At 41.1% G+C, this 19,911-nt stretch overlaps 2 protein-coding genes and 1 long non-coding RNA gene across 3 annotated transcripts in view; all 3 read right to left on the bottom strand.

The window, feature by feature from the left end:
- Positions 1 to 1,322: 1,322 nt before the first annotated feature.
- LOC117949943 lies at positions 1,323 to 13,090 on the bottom strand. The gene is made up of 3 exons (XR_004657770.1): positions 13,005 to 13,090; positions 3,302 to 3,306; positions 1,323 to 1,336 (listed from the first exon to the last, which is right to left on the bottom strand). It is a non-coding gene; the product is annotated as an uncharacterized LOC117949943 (long non-coding RNA).
- LOC117949925 (proproteinase E-like) lies at positions 6,960 to 12,816 on the bottom strand. Its single transcript, XM_034880526.1, has 8 exons — positions 12,676 to 12,816; positions 11,816 to 11,904; positions 10,976 to 11,073; positions 10,761 to 10,886; positions 9,980 to 10,116; positions 8,026 to 8,168; positions 7,242 to 7,394; positions 6,960 to 7,058 (listed from the first exon to the last, which is right to left on the bottom strand). The coding sequence occupies exons 1-8, from the start codon at positions 12,713 to 12,715 to the stop codon at positions 7,041 to 7,043; spliced, it is 804 nt and encodes a 267-aa protein (XP_034736417.1). The 5' UTR covers positions 12,716 to 12,816; the 3' UTR covers positions 6,960 to 7,040.
- Positions 13,091 to 13,340: 250 nt separating the features above from the next.
- LOC117949917 (alanine aminotransferase 2-like) overlaps positions 13,341 to 19,911 on the bottom strand; it is a 10,226-nt gene continuing 3,655 nt past the window's right edge. Inside the window, exons 5-11 of the mRNA XM_034880517.1 lie at positions 18,838 to 19,081; positions 17,370 to 17,449; positions 17,153 to 17,289; positions 15,667 to 15,838; positions 14,996 to 15,151; positions 14,087 to 14,199; positions 13,341 to 13,494 (exon numbers count right to left, since the gene is read on the bottom strand). Of these exons, the coding sequence (XP_034736408.1) occupies positions 13,404 to 13,494; positions 14,087 to 14,199; positions 14,996 to 15,151; positions 15,667 to 15,838; positions 17,153 to 17,289; positions 17,370 to 17,449; positions 18,838 to 19,081 (993 nt within the window). The 3' untranslated portion in view covers positions 13,341 to 13,403. The remainder of the gene's footprint in view (positions 13,495 to 14,086; positions 14,200 to 14,995; positions 15,152 to 15,666; positions 15,839 to 17,152; positions 17,290 to 17,369; positions 17,450 to 18,837; positions 19,082 to 19,911) is intronic.

The raw sequence follows: 19,911 nt of genomic DNA on the forward strand, positions 1-19,911 counted from the left end.
ACACACACACACACACACACACACACACAGTGAGCAGTCATAGTCCCCGGGCTGGCACAAAGTAAATGAGGTGGAAATGTATGAAGCCTAAAACATCCCCAGGGAGACATTATGTGAAAGAGACACCATTTCACTAAGGAGAGAAGCCACAGAGACGAGGAGGAGAGACAAAGCTGAGAGGCAAACAGAGACTACTTGTGTTCAGGGGGAGCTGAGGATGAACCATGTGAGAAAACATTTAAGGCTGCTAGCACCACAAAAACTAGCTGTCATGGACTCATCTGGACAGAAACAAGACCACGCTTTCTGCTTTTGCCCTGAGACGCTCGGACTGTCACCATCAATATGCATGTATTTACTTTGTACCTGGATTAGCCTTTTTTTAATCCAGGAAGAGCTACATTTCTTGACGACTGGTAGAGGCCAGGCTACCGAAACACTAAAATACTCGGTAAAGGTTAGGGAAAGATTGTGGTTTTAGAGACCTCCGTGACTGCTAGCTCATTAGCTTTTAGCTGCAAAAATCGGTAAGTTTCTGTCTTTTATGGTTATTAAATGATTGAAATATGAATCAGAGGTGGCGTTTTTGCTCGTGTCCGATCTTTTCGGTTGCAGAGGGTTGTTTATAGTGGTGGCGCCCTCTAAAGGCCTCCTGCAATTATTACAGGAGCAATATACAATGTGACGTGTTAGGAGCGCTGTATTCTGCATGAGAAGGCGGGTTGGGCTGTTGGATGGTCAAACAAACACAGGACTTTCCCCCAGTGGATCGGGATGTGTGACCTGTTTGAAAATAAAAGTAAAGGACACATGTAACGACATCGTATTTTGCACAACATTTAGTACAGAAGTTAGCAGCATCTATTCATCCATTCATCCACCTTTGTCCACTTTTCTGGGGCCGGAGGACCTTGAACTTCGCTTTCCTAAGCCACATTAACGAACTCCAACTGGGGGATCCCGAGGTTTGAGCCCACTTAAAAAGAGTCTGAACTCGCCCATGGTCGCCCAGTTTATAACACTACAAATGCAAGGGCTTTCATCAGTGGGCCATAAGATCGATCCCCATTGTATTACCTCATTCAGTGCTAAATATAAACATTCATTTAAATTAAAAATCTTCCAGATTATTACTTCAAGCATATACCTTAAAGGCAGTGAAATGAATAATAAAGACATTGTTTCTTTTAAAATGTGTATTTAGCTGTTTTTAACCAACCGGACATGTGAAAGAAACAGTCTCACTAGACTCTTTGAAACAATAAGCAGTCCTGGACCTCAGACAGAAATTCAATGCTAAAGCCCACAGCCATCTGCGGATGTGTTTCTCTGCTTCCTCTGACAGTAATAAGATTATGTATTCCCGCTGGCGTTGTGAACAACATGCTAACTGTCTTACCCCTGAACCCAGTTTCCAAGGTGCTCCTTTTTCACTGTCACTCATCTCCATGGAGCCTACAGGGGCAGCTGTACCTGCCAAAACCCCATCAACCCCCCCCTGCCGCCCGACAGCCGGCACCTCTCACCCCCCCAGCAACACCTTCCACCACCTGCTGGCATCCAGCAGCTACAGCCAAGCTATTTAGGACACACCGAGCTGGAAAAGGAAAAGAGGTGTAGGTGTGTGTGTGTGTGTGTGTGTGTGTGTGTGTGTGTGTGTGTGTGTGTGTGTGTGTGTGTGTGTGTGCGTGTGTGTGTATTGTCTTACGTTTGTGCGTTTTAATGCCACACTGCAAGAAAACAAATACATTTATTCCACAATCACACATAATAACTGTGTCCTAAATGTCTTTCACAGCAATAACATGTTGTTGGAGCGTGATAACATAGTAAAGCCCTCAGAGACCGTATCCATGGCAACACTTATAGAGACTCACTAGCATCCTTCCAACTCGAGGCGGTTTCTCGAGTCCAGTGGCATGTCAGACCTTCTAAGCAGCTGTTTATGCACCTGCTCAGCAAGCTTTACGAGCTCCTGTTCATAGTTTGTTTTATCAACAGACAGAGACAGACAATTCCCACTATCCTATAAACATAAATATTGTCTCCTCATTTTTAGGCAGCGTTTTGAGACAAAAACTCCTTCCACAGTAACATGTCTGACAACACACATCACATGACCACTCACATACACTGGGCATGTGTGTGCCAGTGTGAACCAACCCATTCTCACTCCCTACTCATTAAATACTTGGTCAGGTGCCTTTGTTGTTGTTATTGATGCTTACAGTCCCCTTTAGCGTCTTATAACGTCTGCAGCACTGCAGGGTGCAGCAGGGTAGCAGCTGGGTGTAGCAGGGCAGTGCAGGGTGCAGCAGGGTAGCAGCTGGGTGTAGCAGGGCACTGCAGGGTGCAGCAGGGTAGCAGCTGGGTGTAGCAGGGCACTGCAGGGTGCAGCAGGGTGCAGCTGGGTGTAGCAGGGCACTGCAGGGTGCAGCAGGGTGTGGCAGGGCACGGAGCAGGACCACCGCGACAGCTGCAACCATGATTTAGGTGCCATCCTAATCCAAAGAAAACTGTTGTTTCTGAAGAGTTTAATGCAAAAAAAACATGTGTCAGTCTAAGAAAGGAAGCAGAAGGAGGTTTGAGATGTTGCTTTATTCACTTCTCCAACTGATTCTCCAAGTTGTTCACATCACCAAGTGTCTGTTGAGGCAGAGTTTGTAAAGAGGCAGCTGCAGTTTAACGGAGTATTACATCAGTAAGAGCACTTTAGAGCAGTGACTCCTAACCTCAGGGTCCCCAATTAGAATTCATTACTGAGACCGAAACCCAGCCAGGACACTGTTAACCCTTGTGTTGCCTTCCCGCCCACCATGAAAAAAAAAACACATTTTGGTCACTTTTTTAACATTATCATTGCTTTTCCAACATTTTGGTCACTTTTTCAATGTTGTGGATGTTTTTTTGATGTTTTTCCCAAAGGTTTTTGATATTTTTAATGTTGACATTTTCACGCTCATTTCGAAGGCCCATTTTTTGCGACAAAAAAAATTAACTGAAAACGGGTCAAATTTGACCGAAGGACAACATGAGGGTTAAAGCATTTGTCTTTGGCCCATATAATGTGTTTTTAGCTGTTTGACCCAAATCACAGAGGGGAGGGGGACAAGTCCAAAAGAACAGAAGGAACAGAAAAATTATTTCTTTTGGGGTTTTCTTACTTAAAGACCCAACCTGACTGAATGTGCAAATGTTGTAACCAAAGACCTGGCCTAAGACCCAGAGGCTGTTTTTTATTCATTTTCCCATTACTGACTGTTTCCACTGCCATGCTCATGCAATGCATTGCCTCCTTAACTGCCTCTTTACCTTTCTTCCTACTTGGTATTCCATAAACACATTCAATGCAAGAAAAAAAAGAATAACACGGAAGTAAAATCTCATATGTCAATCTGGAATAACTATTTGAAACTGTCTGAATCTGTAAAAGCTTAACGGAAAAGTCAAAACTCTTTTTTTTCCACCTGAGCAAAAGAATTTGGGATAAACGTTGAATGCGTTGTGTTGGTTTCTGGTCTCCATACAACCTGCATACGACGAAAAAGTGAGTATGAAATTCAAGACAAAAACCTTGAATGAAGTCCAATAAAAGATGTATTACAGACATAGAGTAAGCTCTGGTAGAGGTCTATCCCTGCAGTGTCGTACATGTGAAGCTGGGTGAGAGCTGAGACACTCTGCATCAATGCTTCTGAGTCTGAGCCTAAACAGAGCGTGTACGAGCAAGCTGTCAGAAGACAAGTGGAAAACAATATCTGGAGACGCTGAACACCCTCTCTTTCCTGAACATGAACATCTGCCATCAGGGAGAATATTCCATGTGCCGAGATGTAAAACAAACACACTCAAGTTATTTTTACCAGCCTCCATCAAGCTGTTGAACTTCTAAATCTCAGCACTACTGAGCAAAGTTCAATAAATGGTTGCACTTTGGGCTGTAATTATTAGTCATTTTTTTAAGATGTCGTGTTGTATGTCCAGTCATATGCGTCCTTCCTTTATGCCCTTAGATGCTTCGTTGATCTTACGTTTTTATGTTTTTATCCCTCCTGTTGTCCTCGGGGCAAATTTGACCCTCTTTCAACAAGTTTCTATATCAGAAATCTGTGTTTCTTGCAGCCAAATTGTCAAAAGAAATAATGTAGATAGTTCCATACAACGCCCTTCACAAGTTACACATATTATCAGTTCACTACTTTCATTGAATTTGGTTGTTGCATTCAATTGTCTAGCATTTGAAAAAGAAAATGGTAAAAGAACGTTGGAAAGAGTGACAGATGTGGGAGAAAGCTTCAAAAACGTTACAGAAAAAGTGGCAAAAACGATAAAAAAAGGTGGAGAGAAAAAACATGCCGGAAAGCAATAAAAGTGTTGAAAACAACGACCAAAACGTTGAAAAAAAAGTTTTCATGTTTTAAATTTTGAAGCAAAAAATTGAATACAAATAGTTGCCTGGTCGACGGGGAAGACAACACAAGGGTTAAGGTGATTTTAGGATGTTATTTTTTCTGCAACATGTTGGTGTTGTGAAGCACAGACACAAAAAAATGACAAACAATCGGTGTAGGAAATAATAGAGAGATGAGGAGAATGAAAACAAGCAGCCTGTCCTGTTGGGTTGCCATGGTGAGCATCACGACAGCTTGCGAGTTCCCGCTGTAACTCCTTGATGGAGGAACACTCCTCTTCTCCAACAGCACGTCTAGTTTGCTCCTGCACACTCAGCAACGGCTGATGGCTTGTTCTTATACACCGTGTTTACAGTGAGGAGCATCACATCTGCTGCTCTGTGTGTATGTGTGTGTGTGTATATGTGTGTGCGTGTGTGTTAGCTGCCATCATGTCTGCAGTGTGGAAATCCAGGCAGGCAGGCAGGTCAGCAGGCAGATGGCCGTACAAAGATGCAGACAATCGGTGGTGGAGATTGGATTAAAAAGAGGATCTAATTGCATTTGAGAAAGCAGAGAAAGAACACAAGGACAAATTAAAAGGGGCATCCAGACGATGGCTCAGTTACACAGCAACACGGGCTCAAACAAGAGAAGTTCAAGGCAAATTTCCTCCAAAAGGTTCTCACCGCAAACGACATAGAAACTAATTCTGTACGTGTGAAGCAGTTTCAGGTCTCCTGTAAGAAAACCACACATCCACAATAAGGGACAAAATGGTTAAAATCTGAAATAAATTCTCAAAAGGCCTCGGGGCTGAGACTGCTCCCCAGGCCAAAAATACCCATCCATCCATGAAAAATGTTTCACTGAGACATTTTGTAAAGAAATCATTAGATGAACTCCATTACACACATGTTAGATACTTAATGACAGAGAAGACAGATGGTCTACACATTGTTCAAAGCTGAAATTAATGCTGAAGATTTGGGAAGCAGTTGTAATATTATACTTAAACTATTGTTCAACCTTGTCATTTTAAAAAGAGTTTTTTTAGTTTTTTGTCACCCATCCTTCATCTTTCATTTTCGTAACTAGTCTACACTACCCCTCAGTGTCTTGTTGTCAGGGATACACAGATGTTTTGCAATGGAGCTAATTACTGCCATGCCTAAATATAGAGCTAATTGTTCTTCCAGTCAGATTTAGCTCTGTGTGTCGGGAGACAGAAAGCTTTTTTGTTATTTAAAAAAGGCTCTTCTACTTGTTGTGGATTTCAATGTATAGTACAAAATCACATCCTGTGCAACAGACTTTACTTGAATTTTTAAGAAAAAGGTTCACAAATGTCCCCTATCAATGCTGCTGGACGCACAGAGCAAAAAGAGCATCACTAGCTATGTTTCCATCCACACGTTTCTATCCGAATTAAGGGATATCAAATGAGAAATGCCTCATGGAAACAGTGAAATTTCATTTGAAACGTCATTTGCCAAATAAAAAATAAATCACGATTAAGTTCAAGGTCATTTTATGGTTGCAACCCGCCAAAAAAAGAGATGTAAATGTAAAGAGACCTTATGTTCGTGTCTATATGAGTGTTGCCTCCTCCTCTCTGATCAGCAAACCAAACCAGTGGCCTTCAGTCACATCTGCTCATCGACAGCAGAAGCCAACGCTGACACCTCGTGGTCACCTGCTGAAAGGACAGGCAGGATGCTGTGCTGTTGAGATAAAGGGGAGAGACACTGATCTGGTCTTTAAGGCTTACTATATACTATATAGGAAAAAATAGTTTAATCCTCATGTGGTCTTTGGGTCAAATATGGCCCGTTTTCTTATATCGATGTTCTTTTTACCTACCCAATTGTAATTTCCCAAAATAACATTAATTCTTTGGCATGTACAAATCCCTACTTTCATTCATTTTTAGAGTGTCTTATCAACGATATTCAGTTTACTGTCAGAGGAGAGAAGAAACTAGAAAATATTCACGTTCAACCCTCATGTGGACGTGACGAATGGTCACAGGACAGTTAATTATAGCAATCTTTAAAGTTAAATTTAGCCAAAAAAAGGTGACTAGAAACCAGGTACGGAGCACCGTGAGGTGCCGGTGTCGTTTCAGCCACCCATCCACCCTAAAGGCCTCCCTGTGGACTTAGAAATAAGTGAGCTTACCAGACTTCTGTAGCATGAACAATTTTAATAATTGTGAGTGATGAGCAGTGGGAATTATTCTTTGTCTTTTGAGATGTTCATAGAGCGGATTCTTTGTTTTTGTCCTGCTGTGAGCAGCTCCTCCATTTTGTGCATTACATTTTGTGAGAATGCAGCACATTCATTAGTCTGCATACTGTACTGACATAACAGTATGTGTCATACTAAAGCACGTATTTACGATCCACCCAAATGAAAGCATTCTTCTCTTCTTTGTACTTCATATTGTGAACATTTGCACATGCCCTAGTCAATATTTCTGCAAAAACCTGTACAGATATTCCAAAAGTAGTTGTTATTCTATGAATTTCTGATGTTTACTTTATTTTACATTATATGTCTCGGGACTTTTGCATTGTGTTCATCATTATGCAGCACAACAGACATTCAGTAGTAGATTAAATGGGTTTATTGAAGGGCTCCGGGTCTTCAGTACTGCAGCATCGTCTGGAGGATACAAAAAAAGAAGTGAGAAATACTGAAAAGACACATTAAACTATAGCAAATACACAGATTGCCTCTGCAGCCCATATGAGCAGACTGTTCTTTCAGTCTCTCCAAACAGTATTGAACACTTTTTATGTTGTCTTGTCTTTACTTTGTGGCCCATCTGGACTAAAGGAAACTCACGTCGCTGATCCACTTGGTGAAGGAAGAGGAGCGAGTGAACACTGTGGGCTTCATGGGGGTGTTGCATCCCCGAGAGGAGACAAAGCTGGTCACGCCCTGCACGTACCACCTGCCATCGGCCCCTTTGCAGTTCAGAGGGCCTCCTGAATCCCCCTGCAGAGACAGACAAGTGAAGGCAACAGACGGACACAGGGTGAACCTGTAGTTATTTAAATGTGGGGCCGATCTCGCAACCTGTGCAGTTCACCCTGCGTGCATCATTGCGCACATGGGCGTGCTGGTCTCACAGGGAGGTGTGTTCAGGTGCATTCTTGGCGTTTTGCTATCTTGAGGCAGCGGGAAGTTAACGGCCCACTGACCAACATCTGATTGTTTTAATAATAGGCTGGTGCATGGCTTTACACACACTACGCTTGTTACACACACACTATGCTTTTGCACAAACAGGGACGCGCACCAGCACACAAACATGCAAAAGATTAAAAAGAAACATGTTACAGTATGATTGTTATGACATGATCTGCTCGTACGCTTTCACTTCTCACACGAGCAGATCACTTTCTTCTCCTGAAAATCTCTCCTTCCTGCTCCGCACATCCTCCATCACATACGCAATGTCCCAAGGTACAAACGCACCTGGCTTTTAAAGGCAACAGGAGATGACACTGACTGCTTGATTGCATGTTACACCAAAAACACACCTATGATCAATTAAAACAACTCTTTTACAACCCTTTTGGACCGTGTGCCTGGAAGCTTTTTAAGGGAAGGGAGCGGAGCGTACATGGCAGCCAGAGCGGATGTCTCCGCCGCCGCAGATCATGGTGGGCTTCACGCTGCTGCCCCACCAGCCGCTGCTGCTGCACACGCTGTGGCCGACCACAGGAAGGAGGGCCTGCTGCAGCTTGGAGGCGATGGGACCACCACCTGCAAGAAGGGCAAACTAAATACCAACCAATATTCATACACGAGTACAAATAAATAGAAAAATATTCTTTTCACAGCCTTTGACTTTTCCATAGTTCTGCAGTTAAAGTAACTCTCTCTAAGATGAAAGTCATCCAGACGTCATCAGGACTTTTGTCATTATTGTAGCATTGTTCTAGATGTGTGTGTGTGTGTGTTTGTGTGTGTTTTTAACCTTCATGTTGTCCTCCGGTGAAATTAAAATATTTTGCTACATCAATGTTCTTTTTAATATCCCAAAATAATACGATTGATTCCTCACAACGCTTTTTGGCAAGTTCAAATCTCTACTTTCATTAATTTTGGGGTGTTGTGTTCAATTTTATAGCATTTGGGGAAAATAATCTAAGTGTTTTTGAAATAGTATTGAGTAAAAGTTGACATATTCCAGTCTGTGATTATCCATCCTAATACTTTCCATTAATTTGTCTAAATAATTCCTAATTTCTGCTTTTTTAACTCAAACATTAGGTATAATTTCCTATAAATTAAGTTTATTGATCATAAATTCCCCAAAAAATAACTGTAACACTAAAGTTAATAAGTTAGTCTTACGTAGTGTTAAACATAAAAAAAGTGACAAATGTTTTTTTTAAGTGTTGAAAAAATGGACAAAAATGTAAGAAAAAGCTAAAAATAACAAAAGGGAAGACAAAACAAGGGTTAATGAGTCTTGTTGAAGGAGAATTTATGTAACTGCTTGGGGACAGAGATCCCATCTATCTATCTATCTATTCATCCATCCATGTATCAGTATCACTATTCCTTTAAAGGTCCCAAATTGTGAAAAGTAAGACTTTCATGTCTTTTTTATCATAAAGCAGGTTTAAGGTCCTTCATAAGAAGGAAATGTCTTAACCCAAGGAGAAATGCACACAGCCTGTGTTCAGAAACTGTGCCTTTAAACGAGCCGTCAGGCCTTATGTAACGTTGTGATGTCACTGCAATACTATATATATATATATATATATATATATATATATATATATATATATATATATATATATATATATATATATATATATATATATATATATATATATATATATATATATATATATATATATATATATATATATATTACAGTCATTCCCCGGTTGCAGAGACTTTGAGAGGACAGATGAAGAAGACAGCAAAACACTGACCAATCAGAGCAGACTGGGCTTTTTCAGGATGGGGGCTTAAAGAGACCGGTGCTAAAACGGAGCGTGCCATGCAGAGGGTGAATACAGGAATGTTGCATGAGAATAATACAGAATGAGAAAATGTGGAACACTTTGAAGATTAAAGCATGTCCACGTCTTCTAATAGAAACCCCAAAGCATGAGTAAATGAAATTAAGATCATTCCTCTCTAATATAATCAACATGATGTATAAAATATGTATTGTAATGTTTCTAATGACAGCTGCTTAGGGGATGAACATGTTGTGGTGGAATGTATGCATACTGTGGGAAAGAAAAGTAAAGTACAGTTTCATTTTTATTTAGTTAATATGATAATTACTATTAGATAAGATAGAGGTTTTATGAAAATTAGTTGCTTTTAAAAAAAAATCCCCACCACGTAGTAAATTATGTTGAACTAAACAATATTAATGAATGCTTTATTGATCCTCAGGGGGGAAATTACAACTTTTTTTCACTGTTCTTAGAACACACATGCCTGATATACACACACATGCTATAATTTAGACTACAGTAAAACACAGCCCGGTCACATTGGGATGGTAATACATCAACATCAGTGTGTTGGGACATGCAAACACTCACTGTAGAGCCTTCCCCAGCCGGTGATGTAGCAGGGGTCGTTGTGAGGAGCGATCTCTCCGCTCGGTGGGACGCAGGACGGCTGCACCTCGTCATTCACAACGGCAGGGGACGCCAGTTTGATCATCGCAATGTCGTTACTGAACAACATAAAATCATGTTGAAACACACAGAGACATCTCATGGAAAGAATGTCATAATGAATATGATCATCAACTAAACATTTTAGATCCTTTCTTTGAGAGGACAGGGAAGTGTGTTACATTAACTCCTTAATAAGTTTCTACTCTGGGTCAACGGTAGACAGTCAGCAGCACCCAAAGCTTTTATTTCTCCTACCCTAGAATGTATTTATGGTTCTACTATATGGTTCTACTACTGTGGTTACTACTCAAATCCTGTACCAAAGAACAATTTTGGGATTCTTTAATTGAGTGTTTGGCATTGCCGAAAACTAAAGTATTACCATAAATGTATCAGACCTTCTCAAACCACCCAAAGTATTTATTTCTCCTACCCCAGAATGTATTAATGGTTCAGCCGGACCTTCTTCCACAACACTGTGGAGATAGGTCCGGCAACGTGAGTCTAATAAGTTACATTACTTCTGGTCAAACTTAATCTGCAGATAACCAAAACTGTAATAAGCACAAATCCAAGATTGCATCTGCTGCCAAGTGGCCAGAAAAAATAAATCAATCCTTACAATTTAAAAATGTCTTAGTCCCAGTCTAAAATATTTTTCAATTTGAATCAAAAGACTTATTACTGTGTATCCACATACCCACAGGACAGACAGTTACTGTTCCATCCAGGGTGGACCACGATTGTCTCTACGCCTCTGATCTGCTCGTAGCCCTCCTCTTTGGTGAGGTCGTAGTCGCCCAGCACCACGCGGTAGGTACGAGATCTAGTGTGTAAATACAGAACAGGCTTTAGATGAAACCCTCATCCAACATCATGAGATTAAACACGGAGTGAGAGTAAACTGTCACCCACCCGATGCAGTGACCGGCAGTCATGACCCAGTTGGGGGCGAGCAGAGTGCCTCCACAGGTGTGGTGGTAGGTGGAGCCGCTGAGATACTGCAGAGAGATCTGTGACGAGAGCAGCAGAGTCATGCAGCTCTAAGGCATGTAGTAACCAGTGGAGGGGCACAGTCTAAACCAGGACCAAGTCATCATCAAGACCAAAATGTATCGAGACAGAGACAAGACCAAGATTTTTGAAGGGTTGAGACCGAGCCCAGACCAAGACCAGACCAGTGCCCACACTGCATGACACGATAAAATGTGAAAAACTCCAGGTATTTCTCAAATTGATCTGAAAACAGCCCAGCAGTCTCAGTCAGTGTTACATTGCAAAACGTACATGTCATCTTTTAGATGTTTTGCAAATAAACTCAATATGGTTCAGGGTAGCCACCTTTTATTAGGACAATTTGGTTGACATTTGGTCAGTGTGGCAGGGATGAGTGAGGAGGAAGTCAGAATTAACATGATGTGAAATGGCTGTGATTGGTGTGTGTCAATGATAATTCAATTAGCGGGTGTATGACCTCCTTGTCCTACATGAACTAACGCAAGCTTAATTAAACCCATCTACTCAAATGCGGTACCCAAGAACAGTTTAGGGAATCTTTAATTGAGTGTTTGGCCTTGCTGAAAACTAAAGTATTACCATACATGTATCAGACCTTCTCGTTTATCAGTAACAATCAGACATGAAGCGATAGCTACTTTAAAGGATGTGATAGAGTAAAATGTGTAGCAGTTGGCATTTATTTAACACCCCACGGTGCACACCACCCATATCACCTGAGGATCTGTATGAACTTACCTGCCAGGGCCAGCTGTAGGGTCGTGCATCTTCCCCGTTCACAACACGGCTCACAGAGGGCTGATAGGTGGGTGTGCCACACCCGTGAGCTGGGCCACAGAGAGAACAGGGGGTTAAAATGGCTGGGCCCCATTGGGACAGGCTGGGTCCCATTTGGACAGGTTAGGTCCCGTTGGGAGAGGTTGGGACACGTTGGGACCCATTGGGACACTTTTAACATTTAACCTCACCACTGGGTTGCTTTTCCTACACAAACTTAAAAAACCGAATTTTTAATTGCAGCATTAAGTTGTACATTTAAAGTCTGAAAGATGTCTGGAATAATTGAAATGTTTGCACGAGGCGAATCCCGGCTTCGGCAGTCCAGTGCGGTTTATGAATATTATATTTTGGGCAGAGATCAAACATCTGTAAGATCACAAAAACACTTGACGCTACAACTAACTGCTGGATTAAAGGGAGAGAGGACAGAATTCACACATGACATGGGGCTTTTTTTGACACACACACACAAAATCCTGCCAAAAACTCACAGAAACTCATACCGACTAACCCGCCACTGAAAATAGAGCCACACAAATGCACCTTCTCCTCCTGCTTGAGTAGGACCTGGCTGAAGTGTACAGTGGCCAGCGGTTTAAGGCATTACAGAGCCTTTTCTCATACAAATTTATTTTAGAATTTTACTCTTTAGGAGGAACCAACGAGCTTGAGGCTTAGTGCCACAGACCTTTTGTTGGTCTTTTCATTGGGATGTGTTGATAATAAATGAGATATAGAATAACTCCAGATTAATCCTTTAACTGTAACCTTGCTGGAGGTAGAGAATCCCTTCTTTAAACCAGATGGATTAGACTCACCACAGGCAGCAAAAAGCAGGACAAGGGCCGCTTTCATCATGATTCCTCAGAGTTGACTGTCCGAGTGTGTGGTATGGCTTTTATACCCTCTAATTTGAACAGTACACACACACACACACACACACACACACATACACACACACACACACACACACACTGCAGTCTTTCACTTGGGAATCTATGTTGCCTGCTGCATCTGTTTAACCCCCTTACATAACCCCTCCAGAGCCAAAAACAAACAAGCATGTATGCACAGAAATATAACTAAATGTTGGACTGATTTTGAATACAAGCTGCACAATTGCCCCATTAACTTACATTGTTTTCACGCAGCGATCTCTCTTAACACTGGACCAATGTCAAAGATTGTTGTTCCCATCAGTCACTTAGACACAAAAACATATAGTTGTAGGTCCAGTTTGAAAAAAAGTGAAGTTTTAAATGCAGGATTTTTAGGCAAGACATTTGTCAGCTTTCAGTCTATTTTCAAGCATCCAAGTAAGTCAAATCAAATGAAACCTCATTAATAATTTAAAGATCCTTTATTGACTGTTTGTGTTGAACCTTTACTTTGTTATTTACTGAGGCGAGCAAACCAATAACTCGATGGCTTACACCTTGTATTTCACAAGTTATCATACAGTATCTATTTTTTAACTTTAACTAGTATTCATTTTGGGAGAAAAACGTGTGAAACAAAAAACGCTTTGGTGTCCTTGACACTTCGGTCAGGGAAATGTGTCCAGCAGGCGCAGGTGGAAAGAGCATAGTCGTGCCAAGATCTCCTCCAGGGTGGCAGGAGGAGCCAGAACACACAGCCTGCGAGGGGAGACAGGCACACGAAACCCAGCATTAACACATGCAGTAACCATGGGCCCAGCTTTGCATAAAGCAGAACTAATGACGATTAGGCCTACAACTGTGATCTTGTTAGTGATGAGTTAGCTAGTGTTTGACAGGTGTCACAGTGCAACTAAGCCACGAAAACTCAATTTAAAAGGCTCAGAACAGTTACGTCTTCATTTTAGGGTTGTGTTTCTTTTGGATTTAAATCGAGTCTTCTTGAAGTGTCTGAAAACAAACACACTCTGTCCTTTCTCACGTTCATTGTTTTATCTACAACCTTGATTCAACACACAAGAAAAAAATAATTAAAGTAGAAATGGATCAAATGCACCAAAGGCTCTTGAACCGGACTAAGACATGAGAAAGAGAAGCAAGTGGAGGAAACATGGATGCAACTTTAGAACCTGGGACGTACCCCAGAAGTGTCCTCTGGTACCAAAAAATGTCCTCAGTCTTTAATATATCCTGATTTTGCCAAAACCTGTCTGTGTTCTATTACCAAGAGTGTCCTCACGCTTTAGGGTATAAAACTCAAATCACACACATTTGCAGCTGTTTTTCTTACCTGATGTGGTAGTTTGGATCTTCATGTCCATTCTCACAGCCGGCTCCCAAACACACACCTTCCTCCTCCAGTAACCTCTGGCAATAAAGCACATCTGCCTTTACGCCTAACATCTGGAATGGATAACAGTGCGCTGTTCAAATCAGACAGTTAAAGAAATGGACCAACAGATCCCGTTGCTCTGGAAGGAGACCAATCAAGGCTAATTGAAGCTCTTTTCCGGTGTTGCTGAGCATTACTGCAGCCTCCAACTGAGTTTGACGATGTAGATGTAACGGTAGCAATGTGTCTGAAAGTTGTAAGTCTTCTGGTAGCTGTGCAAGAGAAATCTCAATCATTCCCAATCAGCAGAGACGGAGCGGTAGGAAGATAACATAGACACAGGCTAATTACGGCTAACTAACATGCTAGTTAACATTAACATCGTCACAGGCTTTTAATGCTTTAAATGTAAAGTTATTCACTGTCAAAGTGGCGCCATAATGAATGGCAGTCAATGGAATGCTAACGGCGGATGATGGCTCGGTAGCATCAAAATGACGCCATAGGAGTTATGAATTGTTGTTCAAATCACTACTCAAATTTAAGCTAACGTGCATAATATGAGAGTTATGAGATATGCACAACGTTACATTGCCTGTTTGACTTCTGTTCTAGTAACTAGTCACATTTGAAAATATTTAAGATGCAATTATGATGTTGACTTTATAAATGGCACATACATTCACATTTTGTGTGTTTCTCAGTAGGCCCGGGAGGAAGTACTGGTCACATTTTCCTTTTGGTTTACAAAAATCATGGATGTAAACAAAGCATCAGTTAAATATTAATAACTGAAACTAAAAGCACTACAGACATAATCTGTGGTAAAACCTGAGGACTTAAGATCCAGTGGAGAGGGTTTCTCACCTTGGCCTCCTCTATCATCTGAGGTTGTAAATGCACACAGGGATAAAGAAAGACTCCCCCCATCCCCGGTTGGCAGTTCATCCCTGGTAAATCATTGAGGAACTCACATGCACGCTGAGCATTCTGGGACAGAGTTGTCTGAGAGTGAAGGATCTCCTTTGAGAAAAAAGAACAAACGCTGGATAAAAAAAAAAGCACAAAAGCTGCTGTAGTTGTCTTCCTCTGGAACTGAAACTCCCCTTACGATGGTTTTGTTGTAACTTTCCACATAGTGTCACAGTGTCTGTTGCTTGGTCTGGAGGGAACTACTAGAACTGTCTGGTCCTTGGGTCTAGTCCTACTCTGAGTAGGTCTTGAGATGACTTTTGTTATGAATTGATACTGTAAATAAAATTGAATCAAATATATTTATTTAACAGGATGGCTGTGCACGAGTATGTTAGAGTATGTTGTGTGATTCTTTCGTTAAGTACTTTTATATCCAAGTACGGTACAGGGAATTGTGTTGTACACAAGTATGCATTGACAACAAAATTCAATTCTAGTCTGTTCAGTGTTGGCACAACAATGTTTAGGGTTGTTAACGTAGTGCACTCATGTTACATTTTTTATTCTGTAAGAGACTGTGCTTGTCGGTATTCCTTCTGGATGAAATGTAGATTTCCTCCTACCTGTGAGTAGGTTTTATAAGAAGGTTGTCCAGGTTTGGGTGGGTTGACCATGACCTCCAGAGCAAGCTGTGGTAAAACGGGAGGGCTGGAAGAGTCCTGCATACTTCTCAAATACTTCTGCACTGCTGGGTCCATGTTAACTACCTCCATATATCCTCCTCTCAGACCAGCCCTAAACACAGGGTGAGCACGGAGTACAATGTCTCTTCTTAGGCTGAACGTTATTATTTTTAACATCTACATAACCATGTTTATTTGATTCACTAGCAACATATGTTTGTATCCTCCAGTAGTTTCACCAGGTTTGGTTTGGCTCCTATAGGGAAGGATTGTGGTTTGGTTAAATATTTTCAAGTGAGAAAAAGCAGTCTCGTGTCATGTTGACTTTCTTAATATACAAGACAAACTACAATCCTTTAAACTTAACCAAATTAATTAAAACAGAACCATTAACCATGCTTTAGTTGCAACAGGGGGATATTGCATGGAAAACACAAATTCTCATTTAAACCTTTCCCTATAATAATGATGAAGAGCATTCACGTACATTTCTTTAAAAATGTATTTGCTGTTGAATATTTCAAGAATTGTTTGTCATCTTAAGATAGGGAAATGATTATTTGTGTGGCATTTTAGGCCTTTATTTGACTTAACAGCTGAAGACATCAAGTGGTGCGGGGGGGGGGGGGGGGGGGGGGGGGGTGACATGCAGCAAAGCGCTGCAGGTTGTAGTCAAACCCCGACCTGCTGCATTGAGCAGTAAACTTCTATATATGTGCACCCTGAGCTATCTGGCCACACATACATAGAGGTTTTATTTATTTATTTTTATATTTTCTCCATTGTCTCTGCACATCAAACAGCCATGTCAACTTGAGAAAATGTGTCTGTACCCATCCAAACACGTCACTTCATCTAATTTGGTTTCGGTCTAAAAACAGGATCGTGACACCAACACGCCATAGATAGTATCACATAAATTCCAATCTGAAGGATGGTTTTCTTTCTTGATGTATACTGAAATTGGACCCAGATTTAATTTTACTTACATACATACACACACATGTAAAAAACACTTTTGACTTTATCCTGACATTTAGATGCCTTTGGTGGTTTTCAGAAAGCTCAAGAATTATAGCCAAATCTCTCACACACAGTGTTCAGGCAGCTCAATACACAGACTTTGCACCATAATTAAAAAACGTACATTTTGTGTGTAGCCACAGTTCAAATACAGAACATATTCGGTTGGACCTGTATAAAATTATCTAATACAAAGCTGCCCAGTAACTAAACTACTAAAACAAAAATGTAGGGAAAACGATGAATAAAGTGACAACTACCCTTTTTTAAACTCCCAAAACCAACCTCCGTGGACAACAAAAGTGCAATTTGAAATGTGAAAAAACAAGCACCTAAGTGTGAATCACACATTTAGCTGAGGGAAGGGAAGGTATGTTCATTAAGAAACATGGGTGATACTCACTCTCCCATGCAGGCGCTGGATATAGAGTGGAAGGAGACCAACTCCACTGTCTCTGAGAACTCTTTGTCCATCTCAAACAGGACTCTCTTGTAGGAAATAAACTCTTTATCCTGTCCATACACGCTGTCCTGGTACACCTGGAAGGTTCAAGAGGACATGAAAGAAAGGGACATTTTGACTAGAAACTGATGAGAAGAACTTTTAGATGCCACATCACCTCTTCAGCCAACAGGACGAGGCCTTCAGCTGCAGCGAAACGAATCACTTCCTCTATTGATTTCCTGTCTTGCACATGACCTAAAAGGACAAATGACAGTGAATATGGGAGATAATTGTGAGAAGATCAGTTAACGGAGCTACTGTATGTTGCTTTAACATTAAAAAAAGTAATCAAACCAGAACTGTGAGAACTGTTGAGTCATCCCTTGTGTTGTCTTCCTGTCAAAATTGAATAATCCACACTTGTTTTCTTGCATTTTTGTCCCTTTTTTCAACACTTTTGATGCTTTTTTTTCCAGTGTTTGTCACTTTTCACGTTTAACACTAACTTATTAACTTTAGTTTTACAGTTATTTTTGGAATTTATAGTCAACAAATCTTATTTATAGGAAATTATACCTAATGTTTGCGTTAGAAAGCAGAAATTAAGAATTATTGAGACTAAAATTAAAGGAGTGGATGTTGATGATAATCAGACTGGAATATGTCAACTTTTACTCAATACTACTTCAGAACCACTTCAATTTGTTTTCAAATGCTAAAAATTGAATAAGACGCCCCAAAATTAATGAAAGATTTGTACTTGCCAAAGAGCATTGTGTGGAATCAATCATGTTGTTTTGGGTAATTAAGAGTTTAGAGCCATGTCCTACCTCGATGGACAACGAAGATGAGCTCAACATGTTACCGTGCCAACAGCGGCCCAATGAGAATGGGTTTGAATACTCCAGGTGAAAAGTAACCGCCCCCAGGTGCAGGGGATAAATGTGTGTGATTTAGAAATATTGAGGACTGTTTCATGTCATTCCATCAGGGGAAAGTATGGATCAGGTCCGCTCTCAGCTGCAGGGTCATCATGTTTTGTGTCGTATTGTCTTATCATCTATATCATGCTGTTTCATTAAACCTCTCCTTAGTTCTCCATTGGAACTCTTGGCTCTTTATTCATCCTACTCAAATCTAAGAACACGTGATAGTTGAGTTTTTCCAACAGAATCCTCTAACCAAGGTTATTCTCCCATGTCGTTTTTTTTTTATCCTGTTAATACTTTTCCACTGTGTGTATTCACATACTTTCAAAACATACTACTGGTTAGGATTAGAAAAAAAGATTAGGTTTGGGTTAAAACAGATGTCCTTTAGTAGTAATAAGGGACATTTGGCTGTAACAACTTATTACAGATGGGTTTTCCTTATGACTAATGTTCTTCATATTCTTCTCTCTTTGTATTGGCATTTCAAACTGGATGGGTGTATTTCTGAGGACTCAGGTTACCTGGTCCTCAGATCTCTGCAGGGTAAATCCAGACAGCTAGCTAGACTATCTGTCCAATCTGAATTTTCATTTGCAAGACTAAAACCCCCTTTGAACGTACCCATGTTCCACCAAAACAAGTTCCTTCCCGAGGCTATTGTCTCATCAAACCACAAAATGGTGTTTCTGGAAATTCTACCATATTATTTACCTGTGGGGTTTCCTGGGTTGCTGATGTAAATGGCTCTGGGCTCGCAGCACCCCCTAGCAGTCTTCAAAGCTCGGTGCAGCTCATCCAGGTCTACCGCCCAGCCTCGGTCCTCCATCAGCTGGTACGGCACCAGAGTCACCCCGGCTTCATCCAGCAGCGGGGGCAGGGTGTGTGGGCAGGGTCTCGGGGTCAGCACGCCTGTCACAGTCTCCCCCTCCCCACTGGCCAGCAGGTGCAAAACCATCTGACCATACATACCAAGTCAACAGCATGCAAAAACATGTTTTCTTCTATTTCACATTCAAGTATTTTAACATGGAGGATCAAGTTTTTTGACTCCTTTAGTTCATCCTTAGGATCAGTTCCGTGCAAACGGACTTGGCAGTGTCAACCTGAACAGGTTTGACCTGAGAAGCCACAACAATACCAAAACATTTTTTAGATAGCAGAGCGTGAAGGCAGATGTGTTAAAAACCAGTTATGAACTGGTCTGGGGTAACAACAGACTCTGATCATTGCGGGAAACAACAACAAACTTAAAGCTAGAAAGCTATTTGCTAAAAGAGGCATGTTTTGAAGAAGACTTGGATCGTGCAACAAGGCAGGCCTGCTCAGTTCACTTGGGGAATGGTTAGAAAAATGTACAAAGAACATGGTTACGGCATTTACTCTTTAGCTGGGACACTTTGGGCCCTTTTGGGGGGATTGCTGGGGACGAAGTACACATGGCGATGCTGGTAAGAGCAGACAAGATTTAACAATGTATCCAGCTAATTTCAATAGCTCAAGTTAAAGTATTTGCTTCAGGTAATATTGTGTTTTTTCTTTTGTAGGGTGCAAATATTTCACCAAAACAAGTATCTCCTCCCTCCAAACGACGACTCAAAGCGCTTTACCAACAACAAGGAACCATTAACTGTTATGGGAGCGGAAAGAGGACCCAAACGCAGAGTAGCGGGTAGGAAGGCAAAAAGGGTTTATTGGACGAAAACAAAGCTGCAACAGAGTCCAAAAAACTCAAAGAAACACAGGAAGCCAGGGGAGAACAAAAAGCCAAAGCACAAGGGCTGGAAC

This window comes from Etheostoma cragini, chromosome 9 (genome assembly GCF_013103735.1).
Source record: "Etheostoma cragini isolate CJK2018 chromosome 9, CSU_Ecrag_1.0, whole genome shotgun sequence".
NCBI classification, from domain to species: Eukaryota; Metazoa; Chordata; class Actinopteri; order Perciformes; family Percidae; genus Etheostoma; species Etheostoma cragini.